Here is an 18,223-nt window from a genome sequence, read left to right as displayed (position 1 = left end):
TACTTAAGTACTGTAAAGAAAATGAAACAAAGAAAGTATGGAACAAAATTAGCACAATATGTAAAGGTTATAAAAGCTATGATCAAGTAGAAATATCTAATGAGGAATGGTTAACGTATTTTAAGGGGTTATTAGGGGGTAAGGACACATGGGTAGAGAACAGAAACGAAATTGGTATACTGAGACAAATGGAGTTTACGCTGCCTATACTAGACGATATAATAGTCACAGACGAGGTACTAGATGTAATGAAAAAAGGGAAGGGCGGAAAATCAGGTGCTGCTAATGGAATTACGCATGAATTCTGGAAAGAGATAGGTAACAACGGTCAGATGATTGAAATAATAACTAAAATGTTCAATAAAATATTTGAGGGAAGAAAAATTCCAAGATCTTGGCAGGAAGGAGTAATTTGCCCGATCTACAAAAGAAAGGGAGAAAGAACGAATACGAACAACTACAGGGGGATTACATTGTTGGACTCACTAAGTAAGATATACACTGGGATCTTAGCGAAAAGAATTATGAAATGGGCAGAAGATTACTCTATTCTCTCGGTATACCAATCAGGATTTAGGAAAAGAATGAGAACTACTGACAATGTATTTATAATCAAAACGTTAATGGATAAGTACATAAGAAAGAAAGGTGGTAGACTATACATCGCAGCAACAGACCTACAAAAAGCTTTTGATTCAGTCAGCAGACGGGCTGTCGTCGTGAAGCTGGCCGGAATAGGAATGTCAATGAAAATGATTAAAGCCATAGAAGAATTATATGCCGAAGTAATATGTTCAGTTAAAGTCAAAGAAGATGTAATGATAGGAAAGATCCACTCGAACATTGGACTTAAGCAGGGATGTAAACTATCACCAATACTATTTTTGCTTTTTATTAATGATGTAATAGAATGCCTAGCGAAAGAGAATAGTACTAGCCCTTGCTTATACAATAAAGAGATCCCCGGTCTAGTCTTCGCAGACGACATCCTGCTGCTCTCACTAACAACAGCAGGTATGCAAAGTAACCTCAAAAAAATGGTGGAATACTGTAATACATGGAATTTGAAAATAAATACCAAAAAAACAAAAGTAATGGTTTGCAAAAGAGGAAATAAATTAAAAAGAAATGAAAGGCGATGGCTGTTAGATGGTGTTGAATTAGAAGTTGTAAATAAATTAGAATATTTAGGAATAATATTAACAAAGAATGGGATGTGGAAGAAACAGATGCGTCATGCAAAAATAAAAGGTGTGGCCGCCCTATCAAGTATAAAGGCCTTAGAAAAGAAGATGCCTAATTTGCAATACAAAGTACATAAAAATGTTTTTAATGCCCTTGTGGTATCAAAAGCACTGTATGGGGTTGAAATATGGGGTATAGAAGTTGATAAAAAAGAACTAGATATCATAAGTAACAAATTCTGTAAAATAATAATGGGCCTACCAGAATGTTCAGCAAATAGTGGAGTGAGAACTATATGTGGAGATATCAGCATCCAAGCAGACATAAGTAAGAAAATAGTAAAATACTGGTTAAGATTAAAAAGAGGAGAGGGGAGGGAAATATTAAACCTAGCCTACCAGCACCAGATGAGACACTTGGATGAGAATTATTGGTTATCGAAAGTAAAAGGTATGCTAGACAAAATAGGAATGGGGCTATATTGGGATAAGGAGATGAACGGTAAAGAAAACAGCTTCATTAAAATATTAACGATTAGAGTAAAGGACATAGAGAAACAGACGATCAGGGCAGAATGTGAAACCAAAAGAACACTAGTAGAATTTTGTGGCATTATCCAATACATGTCAATAAGAAAAAATAGAATCACAAATAGGGAACTAAGAGGTGTGTTGTGGTGGCTTTTGGGTTTATACAAAAATAAGGGAATAAGTGAGAACCATAACGTAAATCAGTGTTTATTTTGTGACGACATAATGGGAGAAGCTCATTTACTGAGAACATGTAAGGGAACGGAGGCACTGAGAACTAAATACCTTGGATATGAATATAAATTAAAAGTAGAAAGAGAGAAAGAATTTTATACAATAACCAAACTGTTAAATAGAGAATGGATCACCCCAGGAAAACTAGCTAAATTTTTCTGTATTCTAAGAAACATGTGGAAGAAAGAAATTAAAATGAGATTAGTAATAACAGAAAGTAATAACAGTACTGGTAAATGATAGTAAATGTAATATACATGAGCATGATGATGACTGTACAACATGAGATCTCGGAAATACTATAGTTATAAGTTTAGGACTATGTTTCTCTTGTAGTTGTTCAGTGTTCATTTATATATTAGATATTGTATATTGCTAAGTAGCAGATTTAGTCCAGCAACATGCTAACAGTAATGAGTTCCTTACAATGAGGTCGTTTGCTGTGTGTTAGCCTGTTTTATTTGCTGTGGGATGGTTAATTAGTTTGTTTTGGCTGCTGTAGTATAGTAGAGTAGGGAGAGGAAGAGATAGGCCTACCTATCTCAAGCCCAGTGTTGACTCAGCACTTCTGCATGTGCAGATTAGAGTAAAGTGTGATGACAATGAAAGTTACAAGCGCAGCAGAGAGATAATATGATGATTGTACAACAAGAGATCTCGGAAATAGCAGAAATGTATGAGTTAAGATTTCAAGAAGTATATAGCATAAGGAAACGAAAAGACACTAGCAATAACCACAAGTATTGTTACTGTTAAACAAGCACTTGCGTCAAATATAGTAATGGTAAGATACATGGTGGCATTTAAGCATGCAGTGGAACAGATTGATATACCTGTAAAGGTTATTTAAATGCCTGTGAAGGCGCTTTGTGACTTGCCTGAAAAGGTTTCACATAATATGTAGTATCCGCTGGAAAGTGGGTATTCACACTTATTTAATTTATTTCTGCTGTAAAGTAGAAGTATGTGCCTTTGTTAGTTTGCCGCAAGGTGAGCAGTTACATTGTTTGATAATGATCTTTTTTTTTTCGTTAATTTAAGTGTATATATAAATTAAGGTAAGATACATGTTGTCCTAGACAAGATAGCAATGCTAACGTCTAGGACAAAACAAATTTTATTCAGTACAGTAAACAAATGTAAGAGGAAAATGTTAAATGTTAAGCATGTATCAAATTGAACAAATTGCAATAAAAGAGTACTCTCTCCCATAATTCCGGAATCCGGAACTAGGGGATGGGCGTACTCCATTCTATTCTATTCTATCCTATTATGCATACCATACTTTATGTACCACAGTTTGTAACTTTTTTTATTAATACATTTTTCATGTATTAGAATCCAGTGAATAATTTATGCACCCAAAATTTTACTTATATTTTTGGTCAGAAAAAATGTGTCATATACTCACGAAAATACAGTATTTAAAGTTATAGAAAGAGAGAGAACCATCATGAAACAGTAACACTAAAGTCTATACAGTACCGAGTAAAATGATGATGATGATGATGATGATGATGATGATAAAAAATAATATTAAAATCTAACACCCTCAGAAAGGATGGTCTTACCTTTAAAAGGCTGAAATGATGCGTCATCAATAAATTCAGTCTGTTCTATTACTTGGAAGAGAAATTCGACGCCTTCCTCTGAAGTTTTTGTTACTTCTCCCCAATATAAGAAATGATCATTATTAACTACTCGACCACTGAAGTCAGTCTAGAAAAAGAAAAGAAAGGATAAAGGCTAATTAACACTATTTAATGAGTAAAAAAGAAAAAAAAGAGTAAAATCTTCTGTTTTGGGTTCATAAATCACATTTAAATGATAAAAATGGTTTCCTTATAAAGTATACATTTTTAAAGGTAGTAGCAATGTACGTTATTCAAGGTGGTAGCAATGTACGTTTTTCTACAACAACCTGTTTTAACCAATAAGTATTTAAGTTGTTCCAAAGTTGTGTTTGCAGACAGAGTTTTATACATTTCATGACAGTTGTCTGGTGCTGATTATATACATTGATCTTGAAAAAAGTAATTGAAAATCTCAGATTCAAAAATTAAGCTTCAAAGAGGAAACTATTATTTGATTTTCACTGAAAGAGAATATCAATTCTTTACCTCCACGGGATCTCATATATTTTGAGATTTACCAAGAAACCACCAAAGCTACCGTTTGAGTCTCAACCCATCAGCAGTCTTAATCTACATAACAACACTGCTAAACGAAAGATGCGTGTACTTTGACAAATAATTCTCAACCTTGCCACTCACAACAAAATTAAAAGAGGAGAATAAGAATGAACAGGGCTTCTGCAAATTACTGGATTCAAAAGTTACATCTTCAAGGACATGAAATTGTATGTAAAGATTGTTGATTACAATGATAATGCCCAGATAGCAGTGGTTACTATTACTATCATAAATACATACATCATCATTATAGACTGTTATGTCTTTCAGTGTTCAGTCTGCAAGCCTCTGAGAATTTACTAAACGTCGCAACAATCCTCGATTTGAAACTAGTGTTGTGGCCTCATTTAGTTCTATACATCTTATCTTTAAATCGTTAGAAACCGAGTCTAACCATCGTCGTCTTGGTCTCCCTCTACTTCTCTTACCCTCCATAGCAGAATCAATTATTCTCCTAGGTAACCTATCCTCCTCCATTCGCCTCACATGACCCCACCACCCAAGCCGGTTTATGTGTACAGCTTCGTCCATCGAGTTCATTCCTAAATTAGCCTTTATCTCCTAATTCCAAGTAACCTCCTGCCATTGTTCCCACCCGCTTGTACCAGCAATCATTCTTGCTACTTTCATGTATGTTACTTCTAACTTATGAATAAGATATCCTAAGTCCACCCAGCTTCGCTCCCGTAAAGCAAAGTTGGTCTGAAAACAGACCGATGAAAAGATAGTTTCGTCTGGGAGCCGACTTCCTTCTTACAGAATACTGCTGATCGCAGCTGCGAGCTCACTGCATTAGCACTACTACACCTTGATTCAATCTCACTATATTACCACCCTGGGAGAACACACAACCTAAACACTTGAAATTATCGACCTGTTCTAGCTTTGTATCACCAATCTGACATTCAATTCTGTTGAATTTCTTACCTACTGACATCAATTTAGTCTTCGAGAGGCTAATTTTCATACCATATTCATTACACCTATTTTCAAGTTCCAAGATATTAGACTGCAAGCTTTCGGCACAGTTTGCCATTAAGACCAAGTCGTCAGCATAGGCCAAACTGCTTACTACATTTCCACCTAACTGAATCCCTCCCTGCCATTTTATACCTTTCAGCAGATGATCCATGTAAACTACAAACAGCAAAGGTGAAAGATTACAGCCTTGTCTAACCCCTGTAAGTACCCTGAATCAAGAACTCATTCTACCATCAATTCTCACTGAAGCCCAATTGTCAACATAAATGCCTTTGATTGATTTTAATAATCTACGTTTAATTCCATAGTTCCCCAGTATAGTGAACATCTTTTCCCTCAGTACCCTGTCATATGCTTTCTCTAGATCTACGAAAAATAAACACAACTGCCTATTCCTCTCGTAGCATTTTTCAATTACCTGGCGCATACTGAAAATCTGATCCTGACAGCCTCTCTGTGGTCTGAAACCACACTGGTTTTCATCCAACTTCCTCTCAACAACTGATCACACCCTTCCTTCCAAGATGCCAGTGAATACTTTGCCTGGTATACTAATCAATGAGATACCTCGATAGTTGTTGCAATCCTTCCTGTTCCCTTGCTTATAGATAGGTGCAATTACTGCTTTGTCCAATCTGAAGGTACCTTACCAACACACCACGCTAATTTTACTACTCTATGAAGCCATTTCATCCCTGCCTTCCCATTATACTTCACCATTTCTGGTCTAATTTCATCTATTCCTGCTGCCTTATGACAGAGGAGTTTATTTACCATCCTTTCCACTTCCTCAAGCATAATTTCACCAACATCATTTACCTCCTCCCCATGAGCTTGGCTGTTTGCAACACCACCAGGATGATTTCCTTTTACATTGAGAAGATGTTCAAAATATTCCCTCCACATCTCCAGTGATTTCCTGGGATCTATTATGAGTTCACCTGAATTACTCAAAACACTTAATTTCCTTTTTCCCTCCCTTCCTAAGATTCTTTGTTACTGTCCAGAAAGGTTTCCCTGCTGCTTGACCTAGCCTTTCCAGGTTATTACCAAAATCTTCCCATGACTTCTTTTTGGATTCAACTATTTGTTTCGTTCTGTTTCCTTTTTTCTTTTGCTAGGGGCTTTACGTCGCACCGACACAGATAGGTCTTATGGCGACGATGGGATAGGAAAGGCCTAGGAGTTGGAAGGAAGCGGCCGTGGCCTTAATTAAGGTACAGCCCCAGCATTTGCCTGGTGTGAAAATGGGAAACCACGGAAAACCATTTTCAGGGCTGCCGATAGTGGGATTCGAACCTACTATCTCCCGGACGCAAGCTCACAGCCGCGCATCGCTACGCGCACGGCCAACTCGCCCGGTGTTCTATTTCTTTCATCTACATACAAATCCCTAAAACATATCAGACGTAAGGCTTTTCAGGCGTTTGCTCTATTAACCAACGTTTCTTCTTAGGTCTGACACTAGACTCGTCAGAGTGGGATGTGTCAGACCCTACCCACTGACGCTGGGTGTATGCAGGTGAGCTTATCAGAAGCTTATTTATGAGGCACAGTCTGATAACTGCATACGGGAGACAAGGGTCTGACACATCCCACTCTGACGAGTCTAGTGTCAGACCTAAGAAGAAACGCTGGTTAATAGAGCAAACGCCTGAAAAGCCTTACATCTGATATGTTTTTGACATGCTCTATTGGTGAAAAATATCTAATTCCCTCCATGGGAATTTAGAATTTTCCATACAAATCCCTGTCTGCCTTGGCCCTTGTTTTGAGCCATTTCCGATAAGCCTTCTTTTTACGTTTACAGGCTGCTCTAACTTCATCATTCCACCAAGATGTTCGCCTTTTCCCATCTTTACACACAGTTGTTCCTAGGCATTCCCTTGCTGTTTCTACTACAGCATCCCTGTATGCCACCCATTCTCTTTTATATCCCGAACCTGCTTACTGTCTACTGTTCGAAACTTCTCGCTAATCATATCCATGTACTTCTGTCTAATTTCCTCGTCCTGGAGATTTTCTACCCTTATTCGTTTGCAGACAGATTTCACTTTCTCTACCCTAGGCCTAGAGATACTTAGTTCACTACAGATCAGATAGTGGTCTGTATCATCGAAAAATCCGCGAAAGGAATTGAAATTTATCTACAATAACAAAGACATTTACAATAAGAAACAAATGCTGAAAACATGAAAAACAGTTGGAATTGATACGATTTTTGGCGATATACTAAAGACAATGGGTTGGGATATAGTACCATATCTGAAGCATTTGTTTGATTATTGTTTGCATGTACCAAATGAATGGAGAGTTGCTATAGTAGCCCCTATGTATAATGAGGTAAGGTAAGGGTATATTCTGCCTGAAGGCAGGTCTGAACCTCCGCAGAGGTGTGCCCGAGCCAGAGTTTATGTATGGTAGGGTGGTCAGTTCCTTTCCGCTCCTCCATTCCCTTACCCACCACCGACAGCGCATGGCAACGCATCCACATCTTGACCACGCCCAATGTCGCTTAACTTCGGAGATCTCACGGAATCCGGTGTGTCAACGCGGCTACGGCCTTTTGGCTTGTATAATGAAAAGGATGATAAAATAAAGCCGAAGTACAGACCTGTCAGTTTGACGTGTTGCTTCTCAGCTTTAGGAAAGCATTCTTTCTGATTATAGTAGACATTTTTGCAACATGAATAAATGGTTCGATAGACGATAGTTCAGGTTCAGGAAAGATTATTCGACTGAAGCTCTACTTGTTGGATTCCAGCAAGATATAGCAGATATCTTAGATACAGGTGGTCTAATGGACTGTATCACGATAGACCTATCTGAGGCATTTGATAGGGTAGATCATAGCAGACTACTGGCAAAAATGAGTACAACTGGACTAGACAAAAGAATGACAATGGGTGGCTAAATTTCTAGAAAACAGAACTCAATGAATTAGAATATGTGAAGCTTTATCTGATCCTGTAATCATTAAGAGAGAAATTCCTCAAGACAGCATTATTGGACCTCCACATTTTCTTATAAACATAAATGATATGAGTAAAGAACTGGTATCAGAGATAAGGCTTTTAGCGAATGATGTTATAGTGTATAAAGTAATAAATAAGTTAAAAGATTGTGAGCAACTGCAAAAAGACAACAATTTTGTGAGATTGAGGGCAGGCTACGGTATGATGATAAATGGGGGCCAAAAGTCAGGTTGAAAGTTTCACTAATAGGAAATGACCTCTTAGTTTAAATTACTGCATCAATGGGGTGAATGTTCCTTATGGGAATAACTGTAAGTACCTACGTGTTACTATAAAATAAGATCATAATTGGGGTAATCACGTAAACTGGATTGTAAATAAAGAGTGATCTCTGCACATGGTTATGAGGGTATTTAGGGGTTGTACCAGAAGGATAAAAGCAGAAAATACGTTCCACCTGAATGTAAGGAACCTGTTGTGGAACACAGAAGTTCCTATGAAATGTGAAGAGGTAATGTGCAAGATGTACTATACACCTATATTAACTTATGCATCAGAGACTTGGACTTTTGACATCAAGGAATGAGAGCCAAATTCAGGCCAGTGAGATGAAGTTCCTGAGTAGTATGGTAAGGAAGACAAGGAGAGACAGAATAAGGAAATGTTGAGGTCAGCTAAGAGATGGGAGTAGAAAAACTGAATAATAGAATGGACAAGAATGAACTGAGATGGTTTGGGCGTGTTATGAGGATGGAAGAGAGAAGGATACCAAAACAAGTGTTGGAGGCTAAAATAGAAGGAAAGAGGGTAAGAGGGAGGCCCAGAGCAAGATGGATGGACCGTGTCAAAAATAATATAAGAAAGAGAAGACTACTGGAATACAATTACTGAAGAGGAGTGGTGGAAGGAGAGGCAACGGTGGAGAAGTGCCATCAACATCCTGACCTGGCAGAAGCTGGACAAGGGGAAATGAAAATGATGATGATTAAGGATGTAAAGAAGAGGGCATGCAAGTCTCTGGTAAGACCCCATTTAGAATATAGTTCTACTGTATGGGACACTCACCAGGATCACTCGAGTCAAGAACTGGAAAAAATCCAAAGAAAAGCAGCTCAATTTGTTCTGGACGATGTCGAACAAAGAGTAGCATTACAGAAATGTTGCCAAGTTTGGGCTGGGAAGATCTGGGAGAAAGGAGATGAGCTGGTCGACTAAGTGGTACGTTACATGTAATAACTTAATGTTATTATTTCAATTAAGTGGTACGTTCCGAGCTGTAAGTTCCGACATGGCGTGAAATGACATTAGTACATGAATAAGTTTGAGTGGTGTTTTTAAACAGTAGGAAAGATCACAAAATTAAGATAAAGTTGGAATTCAAGAGGACAAATTGGGGCAAATATTTTGTAGGAAGAGGAGTTAGGGATTGGAATAATTTACCAAGGGAGATGTTCAATAAATTTCCAAATTCTTTGTAATTATTTAAGAAAAGAAACAGGGAATATGCCACCTGGGCGACTGCCCTAAATGCAGATCAGTGGTGAATGAATGGAAGATATATTTCTAGATGACCCTGTAACCATAGTAAAATGGAAGATAATAAAAGTCCCTTGATAGTGATTTCAATTTCTGCAGGTGCATAACTAGTTTCATGATGCAAGAAAAAGAAAGATATACAGTATGACAATTTTTAAAAGATAAGTACAAAATGTTTGACACCTTTGACCAACTAATGAAGTGTACTGCACATGGTAAAAAATATATAAAAACTAGCCTCTGATGATTGCTCTTTACTTCCCCTATTGAAGCAAGGTACATTCCTGCATAGAACTACATACAGCTTGCACTAAACTGGATTTTCTTGATTTTTGTAACGCTACCTCACAGATGGTCCAGAAAAAAAAATTTTTTAATGGGTTGGCAAGAGTTTTTGAAGAAACTAGGGCAATGGACGAGTCTATTGGGAATAAAACAAGATAATTTAACAATCTCAGAGACTAGTAATAACAGTATCCAAATAAGATTTTACATTACCTGACTAAGGACTGAAATGTGGTCTACACTATAATCATCTGCCAGGGAACGCATGAATCTGTTACACAGGCAAGATTTGCCTACACCCACTTGGCCTTTATCCTTCTCTGTTCCTGATAGTCCAACCACAGCCACATTAAACACACGCATGGCCTCACTCTTTCTGGCCATGCTTCTCTGTCCTACACTAGGCAGACCAAAGGACCAGGAATTCCCATTGGGCAGGTAATGATGTATTATCTAAAGAAGAAATTCCAATGGACCATCCTGCAAGGATGAAAAGAAAAGATAATGAAGAAACATACACAAATTTCTTTTAAACAAAGTGACTATTGATAGTAGAAGTAGTCCTTAATACTTGCCTACATACCTTTCTAAAACTGTAGGTTTATATAAAACAAGATGAAAAGTAACTGCCTCATTAGCTGATTTCTAAAGTTTATGAAGTATGCAGCACATTCACTTTTAAAATTTAAAAACTTTGAATTTAACAGGACAGATTTTACTTCATAAGGAGTATTCTGGATAGTCCCCCCCCAGATTATTTCTTATTTCCATGGTATTTATCACATTTTCTCAGCTTCAAAATATGTGGCCAGGCTCGAAGTCTTCCCTGAACTCCATGCAATCCTGGGTGTACCTGGAAGTTTAAAAAAAATAGAATACTAATGTAATAATGTGCATATTATACAATATCATATTACAATCATAGCCACTATCATAAGCATTGAAACTACAATCTGAAATACAGTATTATTTCTTTATAATTGTTACTGCAATGGCAGGTCAAGGGGTAAATGCCTCAAATTTGTCATAAAGGAAATATTTATTTATAAAGTGTTATAAGACAGAATAAACAATGAAAAAGTAAGAAAAAAGGTAAGAAGACAATGGACAGAAAGGACAAGGAGGTGAGGCTTTGTTGGGATTTCTTTTAGAGAAACCACTTGAAAAGTTATAATAGATAATTGTTCCTTTAAGGAGCCTAACATCTGCCATTACAAACACTCCTCAAAAGCTTAACTGTCAATTTGATTACCAACCTGAATCTCATACAGCCATTTTAAGTCTTTCAGCAAATTACCACATAAACAACAAAAATAAATACAGAATGAGCCAAAAAACACTAAGTCTCAAAAATCCAGGAGTATACCACAAAGAATGCCAATGCACCACGTACATACATAGATACATCTTGATTATAGACAGTTATGCGTTTCAGCATTCAGTCTGCAAGCCTCTGTGAATGTACTAAATGCTACCCCAACTCTCTATTTTAACTGGCTGCATGGCCTCATTTAGTTCTATATATCTATAAATCATTAGAAACAGAGTCTATCCAAAGTTGTCTTGGTCTCCCTCTACTTTTCTTACCCTCTATGACTGAGTCCATTGTTCTCCTGGTTAATCTATCCCCTCATATGACCACACCACTGAAGCAGGTTTATGCATACAGCTTCATCAGTCTAATCCATTCCTAACTTTATCTCCTCATTCCAAGTATTCTCCTGCCAAAGTTCCCAACTATTTGTACAGGCGATCATTCTCGCTACTTTCAAAACTGCTGCATCTAACTTGTCCACCCAGCTTTCACTCCAGGAAAGAAAAGTTGGTCTGAAAATAGACCAGTGTAAAGATAGTTTTGTCTTGGAGCTGACTTCCTTCTTACAGAATAGTGTTGATCAAAACTGTGAACTTGCTGCATTAGCTCTGATGCACCTTGATTCAATCTCTCTCACTATACTATCATCCTGAGAGAATACTGATCCTAAATACTTGAAATTATATACCTCTTCCAGCTTTGTTTTCCCAAACTGACATTCAATTCTCTGAGGTTCATAACCTACTGACATCACTTTAAGCTTAGAAAGGCTAATTTTCATATCAAAGTCATTGCACCTACTTTGAAGTTCCAAGATATTAGAAGGCAGGCTTTCAGCACAATCTGCCATTAGGAACAAGTTGTTGGCATAGGCCAAACTGCTTATTACATTTCCATCAAACTGAATCCCTCCCTCCACGGTCCATGTAAACTATGAACGATAAAGGTGAAGGATTACAGCCTTTTCTAACCCCTGTAAGCACCTTGAACCTCGAACTAACTCTTATCGCCAATTCTCACAGCAGCCCAATTATCAACATAAATTCCTTTGATTGCTTTTAATAATCTACCCTTAATCCCATAGTCCCCCAGTACGGCGAATATCTTTTCCCAGGGTACTCTGTTATATGCCTTCTCTAAATCTACAAATCATGAAACATAACTGTCTATTCCTCTTCTAGCCTTTTTCAATTACCTGGCATATATGGAAAAATCTGATCCTGACAGCCCCTCTCTGATCTGAAACCACACTGGTTTTCATCCAACTTACTCTCAACTACTGATCACATCCTCTCTTCCAAAATGACAGTGAACACCTTCCCTGATATAGTGATCAATGAAATAATTATACAGATAATTATAGAGATAAATGTTGCAATCCTTCCTGTTCCCTAGATAGGTGCAATTACTGCTTTTGTTCTATCAGAAGATACCATAATAACATTCCATGCAAATATTATTACTCTATTAAGCCATTTCATCCCTGCCTTCCCACCATATTTCACTATTTCAGGTCTTGAAATCTATTCCTGCTGTTTTGTGACAACAGAGTTTATTTACCATCCTTTCCACTTCCTGAAGCATGTCACCAACATCATTGTCCTCCTCACCATAAGCTTGGTTGTTTATGGAGTCCCCAGAAAGATTTTCCTTTATGTTGAGAATATTTTCCAAATATTCCTTCAACCTCTCCAGTGATTCCCTGAGATCTATTATGAGTTCACCTGATTTACACAAAACATTATTCATTTACTTTTTCCCTCCCTTTCTAAGATTCTTGTTTACTATCCAGAAAGGTTTCCCCTGCTGCTTGACCTAGCCTTTCCAGGTTACTACCTAAATCTTATCAAGACGACTACTTGGATTCAACAAGTAGCTGTTTTACTCTATTTCTTTCATCTATTGTATATACAATTCCCTGTCTGAATCAGTCCTTGTTTGGTGCCATTTCTGATAAGTCGTCTTTACATTTACAAACTGGTTTCACTTCATCATTCCACCAAGGTGTTTGCTTTTTTCCATCTTTACACACAGTTTTTCCTACACATTCCCTTGCTGTTTCTACTACAGCATCCCTGAATGCCACCCGTTCTCTTTCTATATTCTAAACCTCCTTACTGCCCGCTGCTTGGAATTTTTCACTAATCGTGTCCATATAGTTCTAATTTCCTCGTCCTGGAGATTTTCTACCCTTATTCATCTACAGACAGATTTCACTTTCTCTATCCATAGCCTAGAGATAGATAATTCAAAATAGACTGTGGTCTGAATCAAAAAATCTCCAGAATACCCACGCATTTGTAACATATTTTCTAAATTTAAAGTGAGTAATAAAGTCTATTATGGATCTGATGCCCCTAACGAACTAAAATAAAGTCAATTGGATAAAAGCACAGTTAACACAAATCCACTAGGACAAACTACATCATTACACATGATAAAAGAGACCACTATCCCTCTAAAACGGATAACGAGGTCTGCTGACTGCTCATCATCTCGCAGGATGAGGAAGATTGTATTCGAGAGGTTAAGCCTCCGTAAGGATGTGTAGCACAGTAAGATGATCACCGCAAGTACACACTAGAGGGGGTTCTCCCTTCAGTAAATAGGAGTGCGTTTGTATACCGTGGCCGATCCAAAGACGACATAATACCACTACTTCCCTCCGAGAAGCCCGAAGGGAAGTCCTCCATACCTTCGTTGTTCCTTTTATCGCTCTCAGCTTATATGGAAGTGGAATGGCCTGCCACTCCATCTCCCAATGAGACATAACCAGATGTCTCAGTAACTGTCTCCTTGGCAGCCTTATCTGCTAACTCGTTTCCCTCTACACCCATGTGGCCTGGGAGCCACATGAACGTGATTCTCGTGCCGGCATCCAAACACCCGGCCAGCAAGTCATGGATCCGCTGCACCAGAGAGTGCCGAAGGAAACAGGTATCAATAAACTGTAGCGAGCTCAAGGAGTCAGTACACAGAAGAAAGTGCCTGCGCTCATCGGACAGTGCGTAACGCAGAGCTTCACAGATAGCATAGACCTCTGCTGTGTACACATTACAGGTTTCCGGGAGAGCAAAAAGAAACCTATCATTGTCGACAATGAACGCACAGCCCACCTTCGTTTCTGTCCTTGAACAATTCATGTAGACGACAAATGAACCTGGATACTGACCAATAATGGACAGAAAGAGCCTCCGATAAATCGAAGTATCCATGTTTTCCTTCGGGCCAGTGTGTAGATCCAGGATTATTTCAGGTCGTCGTATTATCCACGGAGGTATAACACTTGGGTTGTCTGACAAGGCAGGTAACCGAAGGTACATCAAACATTCTGTGACTGCTATCCAAGCGTATTCCAACCGGCCGTGTTGCTCGAGGATGAGCATCGTACAGCGGACGGTTTCCATTGTGAAATACACAAGGATAGCTTGAGTGAAGTGGCATCTGTCGCAAATTTTCAGCATAGGACAGAAGCATTTGCTGGCGCATCAGGTGTAAAGGTGGCACACCAGATTCAGCGAGCAGGCTAGCAATGGAGCTTGTACGAAAAGCCCCTGTTTCCAACTTAACCCCGCTGTGGTGGATGCTATTCACGTGCACAAGGACGCTTTGCCTTCTTGATCCATATGCTGCACTGCCATAGTCTAATATGGATAATATATGTGCCCTATAAAATCGTAGGAGCACCATGCGGTCTGCACCCCAATTAGTGCTGCTAAGAAACTTCATGATATTCAACTTCTTGGTGCATTGTAATTTCAAATGCCGTACATTTGGCTCCCACGATAATTTGCTATCGAAAAGGAGCCCAAGAAATCGGTAAGTGTCAACTACAGGAAAAGCAACATTCCCTAAGAAAAGCTCAGGATCCTCATGAAGAGTTCGCGTCCAGCAATAGTGGACAACAGTGGTCTTCTCGCTTGAAAACCGAAAGCCATGTTTGAAAGTGCACCGTTCCACTCTCCTAATAGTTTGCTGTAATTGCTGTTCTGCAACTGCCATATTAAGCAAGCTATAATGCAGAGCAAAATCGCCCACATATAGCAACGGTATTACTGCTGAACCAGCAGCAGCGACAATACCGTTTATGGCAATTGCAAACAGAGTGACACTAAGAACCGATCCCTGTGGGACTCCATTTTTTTTAACGTGGTATTGCTGATATGCCCTCCCAACTCGGACAGGGAATAGACAGAGGAACAAAAAATTTGCAATAAATACCAGCAAGTTACCTCGGAATCTCCATGGATGCAGGACTAAAAGGATACCGTATCGCCATGTGGTGTCATAGGCATTTTCTAAGTCGAAGAAAACAGCCACCAAATGCTGTTTGCGGAGAAATGCATCCTGGATAGAACTCTCCAGGCGTACCAGGTGGTTAGTGGTCGAGCGAGCGGCTCGTAAACCAAACTGGTACTCAGACAAAAGTCCTTCTTTCTCCAGACACCACACAAGTCGGCAATTTACCATCCTCTCAAATAGCTTACACAAACAGTTAGACAAATAGGTCTATAGCTTCCTGCATACTTAGGATTTTTGTCAGGCTTGAGGACAGGAATGACTATGCCCTCTTGCCACTGAGACGGAAACTCACCCTCTATCCAGAATCGGCTGAACACACTAAGGAGATAGAATAGACTATCCTCACTAAGATGTTTCAACATCTGGTTATGGACATTGTCTGGCCCAGGAGATGTGTCCTTGCAAAGCGCCAAGGCGCTGCAGAGTTCCCACTCCGTAAAGGGCACGTTATAGTCCTCTGAAGCTTGAGTGGCAAAACTAAGGTGATGACGTTCTGCCTCCCGCTTCAGAGTGAGGAAATCACGATGGTAATTCCCAGAGCCAGACACATCCACGAAATGACTTGCAAGAAGGTTAGCAATCGAGCGTGGTTCAGTGACAATACTGCCTGCAATGGAAATTCCCGGTACAGAAGATGATCCTTGGATACCCGAAATATGTCGAAGTTTAATCCACTTTCGAGATGGAGTATGTGATGTCACCGATGACACATCTCTCCCACGAAGCTTTCTTACTTTGGCGAAGAAGAAATTGCGCCTTAGTGCGGAGTTTTTTAAATGTTACCAAGTTGGCCACAGTAGGCTGCCTACGAAAACGTTTATGAGCGCGACGGCGTTCTTTGATAGCTGCTGTAATTTCTTCGTTCCACCAAGGAACGAATTTTCAGCGAGGAGTCCCTGAGAGGGAGGGAATGGACTCCTCAGCAGCAGCAGCAAGCATAACTTGTGTTAAGTAAGTTATTTCGGCATCTATGGTCCGCTTGGTATCGTCGTTAAAGACAGCTAGGGATGTGAACTTTGGCCAGTCAGCATGTTCAAGAATCCATCGAGGAGGAGCCTCGACGGATTTTTGTTTTAACAAAGTAAGAATAATGGGAAAATGGTCACTGTCACACAGATCGCTGTGTGTATTCCACCAAAACAGCAGAACCAAAGTTTGGCTGCATAGACTTAAGTGTATGCGAGAGTATGTGCCGTAACATACACCAAAATGAGTTCTTTCACCTGTGTTCAAAAGACATAAATCTAGCTCTGTTACTAATGTTTCCAACTCCCTTCCCCTGGGGCAAGATGCTTCAGAGCCCCACATGAGGTGATGGGCGTTAAAATCACCCAATAAGAGGAAGGGAGGGGAAAGCTGATCTATAAGATCTGTGACATCATTTATGCTAAGAGGATGGCCTGGTGGAAAATTAACATTACACATTGTTGCTATGACAGACAGAAGAATGCGAACTGCTACAGCCTCCAGCGGCGTTCTTAGTGGAATCTCTTCGCTGTAGGTATCAGAATGGACAAAAATGCCAATGCCACCAGAAGCCCAGTGAGCATAATGTCGTTCTGTCTAATATAGACAAAAAAATTTTAAGACCATATGATGACCTGGTCTGAAATTTGTTTCCTGGATACAGAGTATACTCACCGAATACTCGCTAATGAGCTGGAGCAGCTCAGCAAGATGCCTATCATAACCGTTACAATTCCATTGTAACAGTGCCATAGTGTGGGTGTGGACTTCTGAGGTTTAGAAGCAGAGTAATGCTACCTAACCAGCACTCGCATCCCCATCCGGAGATGGAGATAAATGCTCGATGTGCATCACCTCATCACCAGACAAGGTGATGCATGCCTTGAATTTCTTCCACGTAGTCTGGGGGTGGGGTTTCTTCATACGAGGGGAGCGTGCTGGTTTTCCAGGAGGAAAACTTGCTGGCGCAGACTCAGACCCTCTGGGTGGATGGAATGAGACCCCCGCTCCAAGCAGATCGGTTGCTTAAGTGCGACCGCTTTGGCGAAATCGTCGTTAAAGTGGAAGAGCACAAAACCTTGAATCCGGTTCGTGGAGTTATTTTCCACCATGATCTTGTTCTGAACAGGGATGATTAATTGATGGAAGGTGATTTCCCAGCCCTGGTCGACGATGCCACCTCCGCCGGCTTAGGCGCGGCTTTCGCCAACCTCGTGAGGAAAGGAGACGTTGTCTTCTTCCCCCGCTGTGCCAGCGTGGGTTTCTTAGCCGGCACAGGCTTATTGGTGGTCGAAGGCCGGGATGGACCAGCCTTCGAGCTCTTTCTCTTTGCAGTGTTGCTCACAAGAGCAACTGCAGTCTTCGGCGCAGCGATCTTCTGAGAAGGTGTTCCAGTTGAAAATGACGAACCTGGGAGAGACTGTGCTATCATGCAGAAGTCTAGTGTCTTGGCCGGTGCATTCAGAGAATTAAACTTCCGGTGCGCTTCCTGGTAGGAAAGACCATCCAAGGTCTTAATCTCCTGGATCTTCTTCTCACTCAGGTATACCGGACAGTTCCGATCTCGAGGAGAATGAAGACCAGGACAGTTAGCGCACCTATATGGAGTTGTGCACTCTTCCGCACCATGAGCTTCTCTTCCACGCGCACCACACATAGAGGGATTCGAACGATATACCATGTGTCTGAATCTCTGGCATTGTAGCAATGCATAGGAGGCAG

General features: G+C 39.8%; 1 protein-coding gene across 5 annotated transcripts in view; it reads right to left on the bottom strand.

Moving 5' to 3' along the window:
- RhoGAPp190 (Rho GTPase-activating protein 190) overlaps positions 1-18,223 on the bottom strand; it is a 1,293,865-nt gene that overhangs the window by 1,237,015 nt on the left and 38,627 nt on the right. For all 5 annotated transcript variants that reach the window (XM_068226122.1, XM_068226123.1, XM_067140451.2 and 2 more), the window contains exons 2-4: positions 10,502-10,771; positions 10,132-10,398; positions 3,521-3,668 (exon numbers count right to left, since the gene is read on the bottom strand). In XM_068226122.1, coding sequence (XP_068082223.1) covers positions 3,521-3,668; positions 10,132-10,302 — 319 coding nt within the window. In that variant the 5' untranslated portion in view covers positions 10,303-10,398; positions 10,502-10,771. The remainder of the gene's footprint in view (positions 1-3,520; positions 3,669-10,131; positions 10,399-10,501; positions 10,772-18,223) is intronic.

Source organism: Anabrus simplex, chromosome 2, assembly GCF_040414725.1.
Source record: "Anabrus simplex isolate iqAnaSimp1 chromosome 2, ASM4041472v1, whole genome shotgun sequence".
Lineage (NCBI taxonomy): Eukaryota > Metazoa > Arthropoda > Insecta > Orthoptera > Tettigoniidae > Anabrus > Anabrus simplex.
Note: the sequence above shows the minus strand (reverse complement) of the source record. Positions and strands in the feature narration are given on the sequence as shown.